General features: G+C 42.4%; 1 protein-coding gene across 2 annotated transcripts in view; it reads right to left on the bottom strand.

Moving 5' to 3' along the window:
* The window catches only part of paip2b (poly(A) binding protein interacting protein 2B), a 124,416-nt gene extending 111,141 nt beyond the window's left edge, over nucleotides 1–13,275 (bottom strand). Inside the window, exon 1 of one of the 2 annotated variants that reach the window (XM_084315994.1) lies at nucleotides 13,022–13,275. Coding sequence is in view for 1 of the 2 variants with exons in the window: in XM_084315993.1 (XP_084172119.1) it covers nucleotides 10,425–10,431 (7 nt within the window). In the remaining variant the exon portion in view is untranslated. Of the gene's footprint in view, nucleotides 1–10,424; nucleotides 10,587–13,021 lie in introns of those variants that run through there. The other variant, XM_084315993.1, reaches the window with a different exon arrangement.
* Nucleotides 13,276–13,820: the final 545 nt, after the last annotated feature.

Genomic DNA, 13,820 nt, shown 5'->3' with positions numbered 1-13,820 from the left:
CAATATCACTGCCTTTCTTATTAGGCCTAGTTGTTGGCTACAACTTTGCCATAGTAGGCATTAATCACTTAATTAATAGTTCAAATGTCTGTCCCATTCCCGTTTGCACACGCAGATGATGCACACACACGCACACAGTGGGCCAGTGACTTTGGTGGTATGTGCTATTGCACAGATGTGTCCCGTTTGCACATGCACGCACAGTACAAATATACATTTATTTCTGAAAAAAAAAAAAAACTCCGTTACTTGACATATTTTCACTGTGCTCCTAAATATTTTTGGGTGCTCCTAAATTTCTTTGTGTGCTCCTAAATTTTTTCATTTAGGAGCACCTGTGCCCCTAGTGAAAAAGGTTAGCGTAGAGCCCTGGGCTTGGGGCAAAATGCCCTCGAAAATTGACCAAATGCCCTCGAAAATCAGTTAAGGGGGGCAATAAAAGCCCCCGACAGTTTACTAATTATATATATAATTATATATATGCTCTACAGTGCGAGCATTTCCCTCGTATTTGGCCCTAATAATATGTGTGTGTGCGAACCGGAAAAATCATTTACTTGCAGAGTGAAGATTACAAAACAGCTCCGCTGTTAATAGTTAAGAAACTGGACTGACATGCTCCCAATGTACAAATGGGGACGAAGGGACATTTATGCACATGTATTGGGACTGCCCACCAGTTAAGATATTCTGGAAAGATGTGACCCAACAATTATCAAAACTCGTATCTTGGAATATACCTGTACACCCCTCTGTATTACTATTGAATGATGTTTTTGAGTTTGCAGTACATCCACAGCTAAAGAGATTGGTTTTATCGGGTATCACAGTAGCTAAAAAGCTGATCGCATCACGCTGGTTTCAACCGGAAAAAATGTGCCGGAAAGTTTGGTTTCTTACATATCTCGATGTGATTTATCAAGAAATATCTACAGCAAGAATTCTGGGTCTCAATGAATCCAAAATGACAATGTGGTTAGAAGTGGTGGAGAGAATAAAAGCTAGCTTATAATGGTAGTGTCTGGTTAGGAGTGAGGGATAATGGAGGTACTATCCAAAGAGGGGTCCGGGAGGGGGGGGTTCGAGCTGGAGCATATGTGTGTAGGTTTTTAGATAACAGGTATTAGGGGTATATCCTGTATAAGACATTGGTATAAATGGTAATTTCGTTGGATATACACTGTGTATTAATGCTTGTGTATCTTATCGTGTGTTGTCATGTTTGTTTATATATAAAAAAAAAAAAAACTGGACTGAAATTCAGTTTTTGGGTGGAATGCAAGGAGGGAGGGAGGCGGGGCCCGCTGCGTGTTACAGGGTGCTTGAGAGGTGCGCGAACACAGACAGACAGACAGAGAGCTCTGCTTTTCAGCAAGCATGCATAGTGCTGTGTAACATTAAGTTACACTGCTATCTTAACGTTAGCAAGCTAATCATCTGCATAGCGCGACCTGTGTAACGTTAAGTAACTTGTGTTCGGCGGGGAAAGACCGTTCCATTTGTAACACAACTCCAAAGAATAACATCCAAATGATCGTGATGCGCATTTCCTTCATTCCACAGCGCTGAGCGCGCAACGTATTTCATTGATCGATCTGACAACAACACGACTTGCCCTCAGGGACAATCATATTTAATCTATTTAGATAGAGTATGTATGTATTATTTACAGATAATTGAAGGTACCTCAAAACATGAAACCAAGCCATGTCACACATCGTGTGTGTGTGTGTGTGTGTGTGTGTGTGTGTGTGTGTGTTACTTGAACAATTGTCACTCTGCTCCTAAATTTCTGTGTGTTCCTAAATTTGTATTTACATTTTATTTATTAACATTTTATTTAGGAGCACATGTGCTCCTTGGGAAAAAGGTTAGCGTAGAGCCCTATATATGGAGACATTAACATTACGTTATCAAACATAGGGACGAAGACTGTAAAAAAAAGTGTCAACAATGTTTTATAATCTTTGTTAATTTTCATTATAAAAATGTTGTGCCCCCGAAATACAAAAAAAAGCCCCCGAAAATCAATTAAGGGGGGCAAAAAAAGCCCTTGAAAAAAAATGTTAATTTCTAACCCTGGCTGGACGAGTGATCGAAGCATGGCGTAACAGATTCAGCCCAGGCACCGTGGACAAATTTTCTTTTATTCATAGTGCAGCCAAGGAGCCCAGTGAGTAGAAACAATGAGCACTAGACTACTGTACTTGGATTTGTTTTCAGTAAAGGCTATTTAGGTTTAGAATTTGTTTTCCATTAAGCCTATATGTAGGCAAATGTTTTTCTTAACATGCGAGACGAGACTATTGCCGACCTTTTTGCAAAACACTTTGCGCCGTTTGCAGTAATACTTAGGCTATTTGTAGCATTCAATTACACAAAGTGTGTAAAATAACATTATACTTTTTCACATATTCCTATCCTCGCAGTTAATTTCATAACGTTTTTGAAGTCGTCTTTCAATAAATGTGACAAACTTGGAATATTGCCTGCATCGTTTTTTTATTTATTTATTTGCGGTTTGGTCTGGTTCGGGTCATTGTTTTATCTGCATGATAACGGTTCGGGTAGGTTCGGATGGGTCCCCTTGCCGGGTCGGGTGGGTGCTGGTAAAAAAAACCTAACCCGCGCATCACTATGGCGCAGTGTAGCGTATGGGTTAGCGGGGCTCCGTTGTCTCGACTACACTTAGTAACTTACTCCCTCTCATGCTCGCTCACACGCTCTCTCACACACACACTCGGCTCTCTCATGCTCTCATTCCAACTCCGCTGAGAATTGGATCATGTTTTTCACGCGCGTCATCGGTCGGTTTTCGCAATGAGCGAAAGCATTATCGGAATTCCCCAATCTCATATTTATACTGAATATAGGCCGATACTAGGGGTGTAACGATGCATCGATTAATCGAAATGCATCGATTCTAATGTGTTCGATTCGATGCATCGATTTGAATATGTTAGAATCGATAATAGAAATTAATCGAAATAAAAAATTAAATAAAAATGTTTTTTTTTTGTATTTTTTGTGACCTGATTCGTGCTGAGTGAATCAGTTCCCCCAGCCACAATTTGTGTAGTCAACATTTTTTGGGGAATTAACTAGGGATGCACGATAATTATCGGGTCGATAATTATCGGGCCGATAATCAGCTATTATGACGTCATACCGATAAAATTATTGATAGCTCCGATAATAAATTATAATTTTTTTACTTTTCATGTCAACGTTCACACGCACAATATATGCTTACTTAGGATTTGACTTGATTCAACAACAAAGCAGTCAGGGCAATGGCAAGCCAAAAACGGTCGAATTTGAAGTTTGGATTTTATTTTTTTACAACTGCGGTAGGTAGATTTTTTAGAGACTAAAGTACAGAAAAAAGGTACCGTTGGGTACCGGTATCGATTCACAGGTACCGGTACCCATCCCTACTGACAAAGCACAATACCTGTTGGTTTTTAGTTCACTCATTGTTCAGGGAAACACATTGTTAATGACATTGACGGATTGTGAATTTTGTGATTGACTCAAATTATATTTATTTGGCTTTGTTTTGTTCATAGTAGTAACGCTCATGTCATGATAAATCTGGTTAGGTCAAAACTACAGGAATATACATAAAAAAAATATATTATAATACAATAAATATATATATATCGGTTATCGGTATCGACCTTGAGGAGCAGAAAGTTATCGGTATCGATATTGGGGTCAAAAAATCAATATCGTGCACCCCTAGAATTAACTGATAGAAAATGTATCGAAAATTAATCGAATCGTGGTCAAATGAAGAGATTTCATGATGCATTGAATCGTAATCGAATCGATTCGTTGTGAGGTCGAATTGTTACACCCCTAGCCGATACCGATCGCTGGCCGATCGATCGGGGCATCCCTAGATACAAATGTTTGGTCATACCGCCCAGCACTAGATCATACAGCCAAAGAATACAGGCAAATAACTTACAGATTAGGCCTTTAATGGCATTCATCAAAGAGGGTCATGGGAAGATGCTGTTAGATAATAAGTCAACCTTTGGGCGGCTGATTGGCGCAGTGGGCAAGGCGCTCGCCACTAACGCAGGAGACACTGGGTTCGAGCCCAGCTCTCGGCGTTGCTACTGGCTGGCCGGTCGTTCATACTGGGTGGGAAAGCCGGTGGGTGGGGATTGGACGTTGTGGACAGCAACTCCTACAGGTCGGTTTGGTGACGCCGGTGCGGCGGAAGCAGGAAGTAGCGGGGGCAGCGTGAGCCTCCCACGCGTTACTCCTCGCCACTGAGAGTTCGAGCTGCTGCGGTGAGAAGATGCGACAGGCTGCCTCCTCGTGTACCGGAGGGGACACGTGATGCAAGGCTTCTGTCCTCGCTACAACCGACCAGTGGGAGGCATAGTCTAGCAACGTTCAAGACAGGAGGGGAGAATTGGATAATACGAAATTGGGATGAGAGAAAAATAGAAAATGGGGAGAAAAAGTAGATAAAAAAAAAGAAAGATAATAAGAGTCTGAGAACAATGTAAAATTGTTCTGGACTGGTTGGACAACACCAAAGCCATCTACAGGAAGGGTCAGAGCAGGCCGTTCTTCCTGAGGAGACCTTCAATGTGTGCAGTAGGCTGCAGCAGTCGTTTTAACAATCTGTAGTAGCCAGCGTCCTCTGTTTCACTGTGGTATGCCCCCCCCCCTAGTAGATTTAGGTTAGCTATATATATGTACATGGGGTTGACTTGGCATAGAATCTGTATTATACTGGCAGGGCTCTACAGTGCGACCAAATTGCTCGCATTTGCCCCTAAAAATATGTGTGTGCGAACCGTAAACAATTACGCGCACGGTGTGCGAGTACAGATTACAGCCTCTCGTCTTTTTTTTCTCCGCCGCGAGAAACGTTAAAAAACTACAAGTCGCACATTGCACTCAAGCCAACGGTCCAATCACAGTAGAGTGACGTGACTGGTTTCAAGAGAAAGAAAGCAAATGACCAATAGGAAGCTCTGATTTGGCTTGTTTACTTCCTGAAACGCCACCATTGCGATATGCGAGTTTCCTGAGACATGCAACTTCTAGCCTTACCAATATATTTTAGAACACCTAGATTTAGCGATAACAATAGTAATATAACGTTAATGCAACAAAACGAATGCCTTGCTTTGTTAATCATAACGTTGATGCAGTAGCGTATGCCGTTGTGTTGACTGTAACGGACATGATAACAACATAACACTGTGTACACATTCAAATTGCAATAATCGATTCTAACATTTTCAAATCGATGCAGTTGAATTTCCCCCTTAGGATCGATGCATTGTTACACCCCTACACCAAAGTCACTGGCCCACTGTGTATCTGTGTGTACAGCTAACTTGGCTAGCGTTATCAACAGCAGAGGTGGGCAATAGAGTCCAGCTTAGGGGTGGACGGTATGGTCTAAAATGTATATCACGGTATAATTTGAAGCATAGACGGTAACGGCATATATCACGGTATCAGTGTTTCTGTTAGAATTTTTTTTTTTGCCTGATAGGCAGGCTATATAAAGAATGACATCCTCAAGGCATGTAGATTTATAATATTTTAACTTAAAACTAGGCTACTTTTGCGTATAAAGTCATTATATTCCAAATAAAATAAGTCCCGAGTCGAGACTCCGTGCTGCTCCCATTGCAAACAGCGAGGCTGGATGCTGGATTTTGCTAGAAGCATATGTAGCTGCAGAGCCGCAGGACCATGGGCGCTTTCAGGAGCCATTGGCAATTCAGCCGTTGGGGGGGGGGGGGGTTGCTGTTGAGCGGGCCTGTGACCAGACCTAAAAGCGCCCATGGTTCTGCGGCTCTGCAGCTACATGCTATTCGCAACACCACTGCTGCAGCCGTCCTCCCGCTGTAGCCGTCGTTATCATAACACTACACACATATCATAATGTTTACAGCAAACTGTAGTTGATCACCAGGTATGTTTTATTAACGTAGAATAATTCATATAAGAAAAACGATAGGGGAAATCCCTTACCTTTCTCCACTGGTTAAAAATGCCAGGAACTGAAATTTGCTGTGCGCCGCGGTGATATGCGTTTATTATGAAATGACAATTGCGTGTTGACACGCCCACTGCGCGAAGCCTCCTAAATAACTTTTTCCAGTTTGCACATATCTATTATCTATGACTAATTCTATCTATTTTTAGGGGCAAATGCGATTGAAATAGTCGCGCTGTGGTTACATGACGTCATTGCTCTTTTAGAGCTGCTCTACCGGTTACAAGGTATAGTCAAAATCCATACCGTAGAGCAAATTCATACCGTTTATACCGTATACCATTTATACCGTCCACCCCTAGTACAGCTGCAGCGCCGGACGGCCGGAGTGCAAGCGGTGTGACGTAATGTTTCTGTACTGGAGGTGTACAGTATTTCAATAGGCAACCCTGAAAGGATTATTTCTCTAGAAGAGCAACACAGCCAAAACATAGGCATTGTATGCATAAAAGGGGCAAAGGCTAAAGTTAAGTGACTGTTACTTTTGTAGCAGTAGTTTGATTTGATAGTTTATTTGATAGTTTATTTGATAGGGACAGCACATGTTAATGAACATCAAGTACAAAATCACAATAAACACTATGCAACAACCATCAAATGCACACAGCACACACACCCACACGCACACTCACTTAAACAAACAACACACTGCAGCACCCACTCTCCACACTTTAGATCACACAAACACACTTTATATTTATTGATAAAGGATTTGCACTACAACTCGTACACCTACTGTAAATTGTACCTAAATTGCACCTCATCCCATTTCTGCCTTGCACTATATAGTATTGTATATTAGTACATTGCATAGTATTGTATATTATATGGTAACACAGTTACGTCTATTCTGCATCGAACATTGTACATATGTCTATACTGAACACTGACCTAATTTTTTTACTTCTAATTTACATGCTATACTATGTTATTTTATTTCATACTTATCTTGTCTTGCACAGTCTCTGGAGCGTAACAGTAAGAAGCATTTTGTATAAAAATATTCTGTACTTCTGTATGACAACTAGAAACTTGAAACTTGAAACTACAAAATGTAAACATGCAGGGTTGTAGCAAGAGCTAATTTACACACATGCATTGCACGCACAGTACAAATATACATTTATTAAAAAAAAAAAAAAAAAAAAAACTCTTACTTGAAATATTTTCACTGTGCTCCTAAATATTTTTGGGTGCTCCTAAATTTCTTTGTGTGCTCCTAACTTTTTTCATTTAGGAGCACCTGTGCCCCTAGTGAAAAAGGTTAGCGTAGAGCCCTGACTGGGGGGGGGGGGGGGGGCAGATGTACAACAATGTCTCACCTGTCCAGCAGAACGGAGCCTTTATTTTTACTTCCTTTATCATTTACCACACATTTCATCCTTATATTTTAACTAAAGGGCCAGAGTCAAGCATGGGAAAGGATTAGGCCTGTGTATGTAGTGCAAGAAGTAGCCTAGAATCCTGAATTGTTGATTTATTCAACATCATTGAGAGTTCTATATTCCCTCCTACATAATGCACTATTGGTAGTATTGACATTTTGTTTTTTCTTGGCATACAATATGGCGCCCATAGTTGGCATTTAGTGATAAATTAGATTAGATGAAAATATGTCTAAACATACTATTTGCTGCTACCTGCTAATAATCACCTGCTATTTTATTACAAATCATGTTTTTTGCGATTCAATACTATGAATATAGATACAAGAGAAAATAGTAGAGGATCGTCCACAGTGCATTGATCAATGAGAGAAAGTAATTAAAGTTGCCCATCAATAGCCTGAAATACACCCTCCTATGGGTACCGGGGATCAGACCTGCAACGTTTCTGTTACCGACAACCCTGCCACTATTGATAAGTCGTCGGGTGAGCTTGGGGCATGTGGACAACGCAAGACAGCAGGAAATACCGTGAGGGGAAATCATGACAACACAACTCCTCTGTGAAAATAAATGAGGAGGGTCGTTTGGCCAGGGGAAAATGTGAATTCGTGAAAAATGACATCGTAGGATTAAAATTCACAGTCAACTGCAATTTGATCGCTTCGACCGCAGCGAGCTTGAGTTTATAGTTATATCAGAGGGTGTGATCAGCAACACAAAACGAGTAGCAGGGGTTAACGGGGGATTGGAACGAAGGGGAGTCGTTAGCTTCCCTCCACGTTACAAAAATGAAAAATATCATCCCTAAAAAAGATACGATTACAACATGTTGTTATGATTCCGGGGGGGGGGTCGTGAGCAGTAACACATCTTCTCGAGCGGGACAACACCAACTGTTTGTTTTGTCAATAAAATAAAATAAAAAAAGTAAGTCTTCAACGATTCGACAAGCAACGATTAAGATATCATATATTCGATTTTAAGAAAAATGGCCCAGTAACATAGCAGCCCTCTAGAAATACCCATTTCTTATGTACAGAATGTTTACCCTCTATATGAACCAGTATTATTCTATAAACAAAACGGAAGGAAAAATGGAGGGGGGGGAGATAACCGGAACCCCCCACTGGAAATGTAATAACGTCAGGCAAACAGCAGGATCCTCCTGTGTGATCCGTGGCAGCATAACCAACCTTTATTCCCATCATGTCTTATCATAACAATGTTCCAAACAGTGCCCTTGTACCAGCCGGTTCCCTGGCAGCAGCAGCAGCAGGTCACGGAGCTCCGGTGACAGGAGACGGGCCCGCCGCGGTTATGTTGTGCAGCACGGTTATCATTTAATACCTTCACTGCCACACGACAGAAGGTTAGCCCTTTGCGGAGCTAATGATGCCAATGATGGAGCATCGCCGTCGGTTGTGTGATAGTAAAGTAACCTTCTGTATTGTCACAGTGAAAGGGTCAACCGGCTGTCGTGTGGCAGTGAAAGGGTTAATTAATACCGAGATCAAACACATTCAGCAACAACAAACCAGCAACCACTGAACACCACCACATAATATCCCCGTTTTACACCAGCTACATACATACGAGTGAACACGTCAATATAATAACCATGTCAAGAAGTAGCAAATGACATGTGTGCTTCTTGAAGAAAAAGAAGGAGACAAAAAAGATTAGGCTGCTATATAACGGATTATGTAATTATCGGCCGTGGTGGACGGAACCTGCGCCGTCGTGGCGTGTAGCTCCGCTCCCGACACACACACACACGTCCATTTCAGACGATTAGGTAGCCCCTTTCGTGACTGTGATGCACCGAGTGAATCCACAGTCACTTGCTCCTCAATAGGAAACCAACCTAGATTTACCCTGAAGGACTGGTTCTGGCCGAACCGTTCGTTATACAAGAATCACAGAGAAATGTCAAAGATACTCACAGGTGCACGAGGGTTTCGAACAGAGATACGGGATGGTTTGAAACCTCGGCGTTGCTAATAAACATTTTAAATAATTTTTATAAACTGCTCAAAACGGCATTATTTCCGGCGTTGGCTGCCTGGTGCGCCTGCGCTGTGTATCACCCACCAGGCACCCAACGCCGGAAATAATGCCGTTTTGAGCAGTTTATAAAAAAATATTTAAAATGTGTATTAGCAACGCCGAGGTTTCAAACCATCCCGTATCTCTGTCCGAAACCCTCGTGCAACTGTGAGTACCCTTATAATTTCTCTGTGATTCTTGTATAACGAACGGTTCGGCCAGAACCGGTCCTTCAGGATAAATCTAGGTTGGTTTCCTATTGAGAAGCAAGTGACTGTGGATTCACTCGGTGCAGCAGTCACGAAAGGGGCTAACGGCTAGGCGGAGCTAAGCTAGCCGCGCTAACAGGCCCCGACGCTGAGCCGCGCTGCTAACTGGATTGACGGGGCTTAGCTCGCTGAGTGTAGCCGCAAATAGCCGGAGCACCGACACGGAGGAGGCCGCTGCTTCTGGCCACACGGCCCTTTGTTGCCACTATGTGTTTATTGTCCGCGTCAGGCCCCCTCCATGTTGCTAGTTAGTTGACCCACGCAGTTGGTTACCAAAAAAACACAACATATAACGGATTATTTAACTTAAAATATACGTAATTTGCAGTCGACGAGACGCTCGAACCAACGGTATAACACTAGTGAAGTGAGGTGAGAATGTGACAATCCCGGCTACGACTTGTGACGGTGAGAGTCCCGGTGTCCCGCTCCCGTGTTAACAATGTACGGTGAGAGTCCCGGTGTCCCGCTCCCGTGTTAACAATGTACGGTGCGGACGGTGAGAGTCCCGGTGTCTCGGGTTAGCGGCTATAATAGTAGCACGCTGCTAACAGCATGGCACTACATCACACCGAGCCACAAGCTCGCAAACCAGGTCAAGAAAACACGACCAGGGCCGGAATAATAATAACTTCTCGCTCGTAACAAATAAAACAATTGCAATTCAAAACACCGAGTTACCTGGCATTGCGCTCTTCTTCGCGTTCACTTGGGAAACCCAACGTTTCGTACAAAAAAAAGTTATCCCAACACAAGCGGTGTGTGTGTGAAACGAGGATTTTTTTTTTCCAACAGGCGACGTATCTTCTGGTCTTCGATGCTACGTAGTTCACGTTAGCTGAGCTCAGCTAGTAGCCACCTAGCTAACAGTTAGAGAGCTGCTCTGTGGTCATGTGGTGTTCTCTCTCTCTCTCTCTCTCTCTCTCTCTCTCTCTCTCTCTCTCTCTCTCTCTCTCTCTCTCTCTCTCTCTCTCTCTCTCTCTCTCTCTCTCTCTCTCTCTCTCTCTCTCTCTCTCTCTCTCTCTCTCTCTCTCTCTCTCTCTCTCTCTCTCGTTGGCATTATGTCAATTAATCAGTATTGCCTACTGATATTAAGACGCCAGACCTCCGCTATCAGCGTTGGCTGGTTATATGAGATTGTTTTTAAAAGGTAAATATATGTAACAGTTCATTAAAAACACACGGCTTGTTCTTGTTGAGAGATGTCATCATAAATGTATAGATGTAGCAGTACTTTCTATCTGTATGTCGTCGTGTGTGTCATATGTTATGATGAATTGAAAATGGGGGACCCTGATGTAAACAAGACGAAAGTCTTTCTCTGGTCTGCATCCCCTTAACAATTGTATGTATTGAGCTGTACTGTACTGTACCCATTCTGCAATCTGTTAATAAAGTTTTCAATCAATGTGGATGTGGTTCACGGTAGGCCTGTGGACGTTTCACGAAAAGGCAGGATTTACTCAACCATAACTTCTTTCAAGTATCGATCCTAATATCTGACAGATGGATCAGTTGGCATGGCTGATAACAAACTATCATTACACATGGGCAAAACAGAGTCCATTCTCTTCGGTTCAAATAACAAACTCAGCAAGACCGACGGCTTCTCAGTTACAGTGGGTGACAATATTGTCACAAGGAAAGATGAAATTACCTACCTGGGTTCCATCCTAGAGGCTAATCTTTCCTGTGACAAAATGGCATCCAATGTAATAAAAAAAGTCAACCAACAAACTCGATTTTTTTTAATCTACTTTTTCTCCCATTTTTCTCCCATCCCAATTTCGTATCGTCCAATTCTACCCTCCCCTGTCTCGAACGCTGTTAGGCCATGCCTCCCACAAGCCGGCTGCAATGTGGACACCTCAAATGCGCTAAAAACAAAATTACAAACATCTCAAAACAAACTGGTCAGACTACTACTTGACCTTACTCCTAGAACCCACCTCACCCCTGCCCACTTTCACAACCTAGGATAGAGTAGACAACAGAGTACAGCAACTTGCAATATGCCTGGTCTACAAGATACACTACATGACCAAGGTGGTACCCATGTACATGTCAAAATACTTCCCAAAGGTCAGTGAATAATACCACGATCACAACACCAGAGGGAGCTCCACAAATCATGTTAAACCCAGATTCGGCTCAAACAAGGGACTAAACACGTTTCACAATTATGCCATATCAATGTGGAACGCCTTACCCAAAGCTGTAAAGGAATGTGAATCACTACCCACGTTCAAAACCACTCTCAAAGAACACCTACGGGAGACTGCAATTCGAAACTGGCCCCTGTAAATGTCCTAACCCAACCCCCTCAAATGTACAGTAAATTACCTAGTATGGTTGTCAATATTCCAATGTACAGTTTTGCTTGTACTGTACAGTGCCCCCCCCCCCACCCAACCTCCTCCAATGTACAGTTTTTACGTCAAATGTATATACTCTCTTTTCTGGACTCTTTTTGTATCACAAACAGTACTGTATTTGCAAATCTGGTGTGTCATAAATGTATTGATGTAGCAGTACTGTCCATCTGTATGTCCTGTATGTCATGTATGTCCTGATGAATTGAAAATGGGGGACCCATTCTGCAATCTGTTAATAAAGTTTTCAATCAATCAATCAATCAATGGCTCATTATGAATTAAGTCCCATTTTCACGTTTACTCCTAAACTATGTAAATACAGCTGTAGTAAGACTGACTGAACGTTGGTTTTGGAGTCACGGCTGTATGAATATGATTCTAAAGTTGATCGTATGTCACCAGTGTTACCCAGGATGCAAGGAAACTATAAAAGAAGGAAAGGTCATCACGTCACTGCGAAGCGCGTGAACGCACATTGGTGCCAAGTGTGGAAACTTTCAGTTCGCCCGACATTGAGTTGAATGGGATCATCAACCATCTGTCTCCTCGTTTATGACCCGTTATTTAAGTTATTACCTTGGGTGTCAGAATCATTCGCAATTGGTTGCATTGTTAACTAGGTAATCTTTGATATATTGGTTAGTGTATCCTCAAATAGCGTTTACATTTTTTTTTTTATTATTTACATCGCCCATAGGCTTCAATAGAATTGACACCAAAGTGTGGCATCAAGCACAGCATAGGACGCTGGTATTCTGACGCGATGACCCTTCCTTCTTTTATAGTTTCCTTGAGTTTGCTGAACAATAAAGACGATGTGGATTGATTCTGGTGTTGTCTTGTCTCGTCTTTTTTTGTTTAGTTAGCCAGTAGCCAGCTGCTAGTAGTAATGGAATTACTCACCGATAATGACAACTGACTGCCCAGGCAAGTTCAAGTGCAAAATCCGTCGCAAAAATCGCAAGACAGCTGTTGAGAAATTGACTCCTTTTCCCCCCTCGTCTCTCCCGACCACGCGAAATCAGGCAGGAAAGAAATAACGTGAAAGCGACGGCGCGTCGTATCCTTTACCCTTTGTAAACATGTGTCCCCTTTGTCTATTGTATCCCGTTATTAGCCATAGAACGGGCGAAATTCACGATTTTCTGTTCTAACGGTGATCGGGGGAGGGAAAAAAATAAACGTGGTCACGTGGTCGTGGATATCCAGCTGTACGTCGCCGCGATTGGCAGGTGCGTACGTCGGTCAACGTTTCTAGCCAATGTCATTGACCGAGACCGAGGTACGGCGCCGCCCCTCCGTCCCATTCAAGTAAGTAAACAATATAACCCAGTTTCTCGCCGTTCTGCCCCTTTTTTGTTATTTATCAGATTATGTAGAGTTAATGTTTTATTGTGGGGTTTGACCACCTCGAATCGGTTACCCGACAGACGAGGACGATTATTTCAAGACTACAGTTGATGATAATGAAGGGGGTAATGACTGAGAGATTAGATCAGAAGCAATGCAGAGAGAAAGAACCATAAGGGGAGAAGGAGGAGTTACCCAAGAGAAACAAAGTTGAAGGAGAGAGAACAAGTTCCAGGTGGCCTATCGATGAGAGAATGAGAGAGATAATAGAAAAGAGATAGGAATAGGGGAGGGGAGGGGGCAAGGTTAGAGATAGAGGTAGAAATATGGGGAGTGAATGAATGAAAACTTT

This window comes from Notolepis coatsorum, assembly GCF_963971535.1.
Source record: "Notolepis coatsorum genome assembly, chromosome: 1".
NCBI classification, from domain to species: domain Eukaryota; kingdom Metazoa; phylum Chordata; class Actinopteri; order Aulopiformes; family Paralepididae; genus Notolepis; species Notolepis coatsorum.
This window is presented reverse-complemented; position numbering and strand designations above follow the sequence as displayed.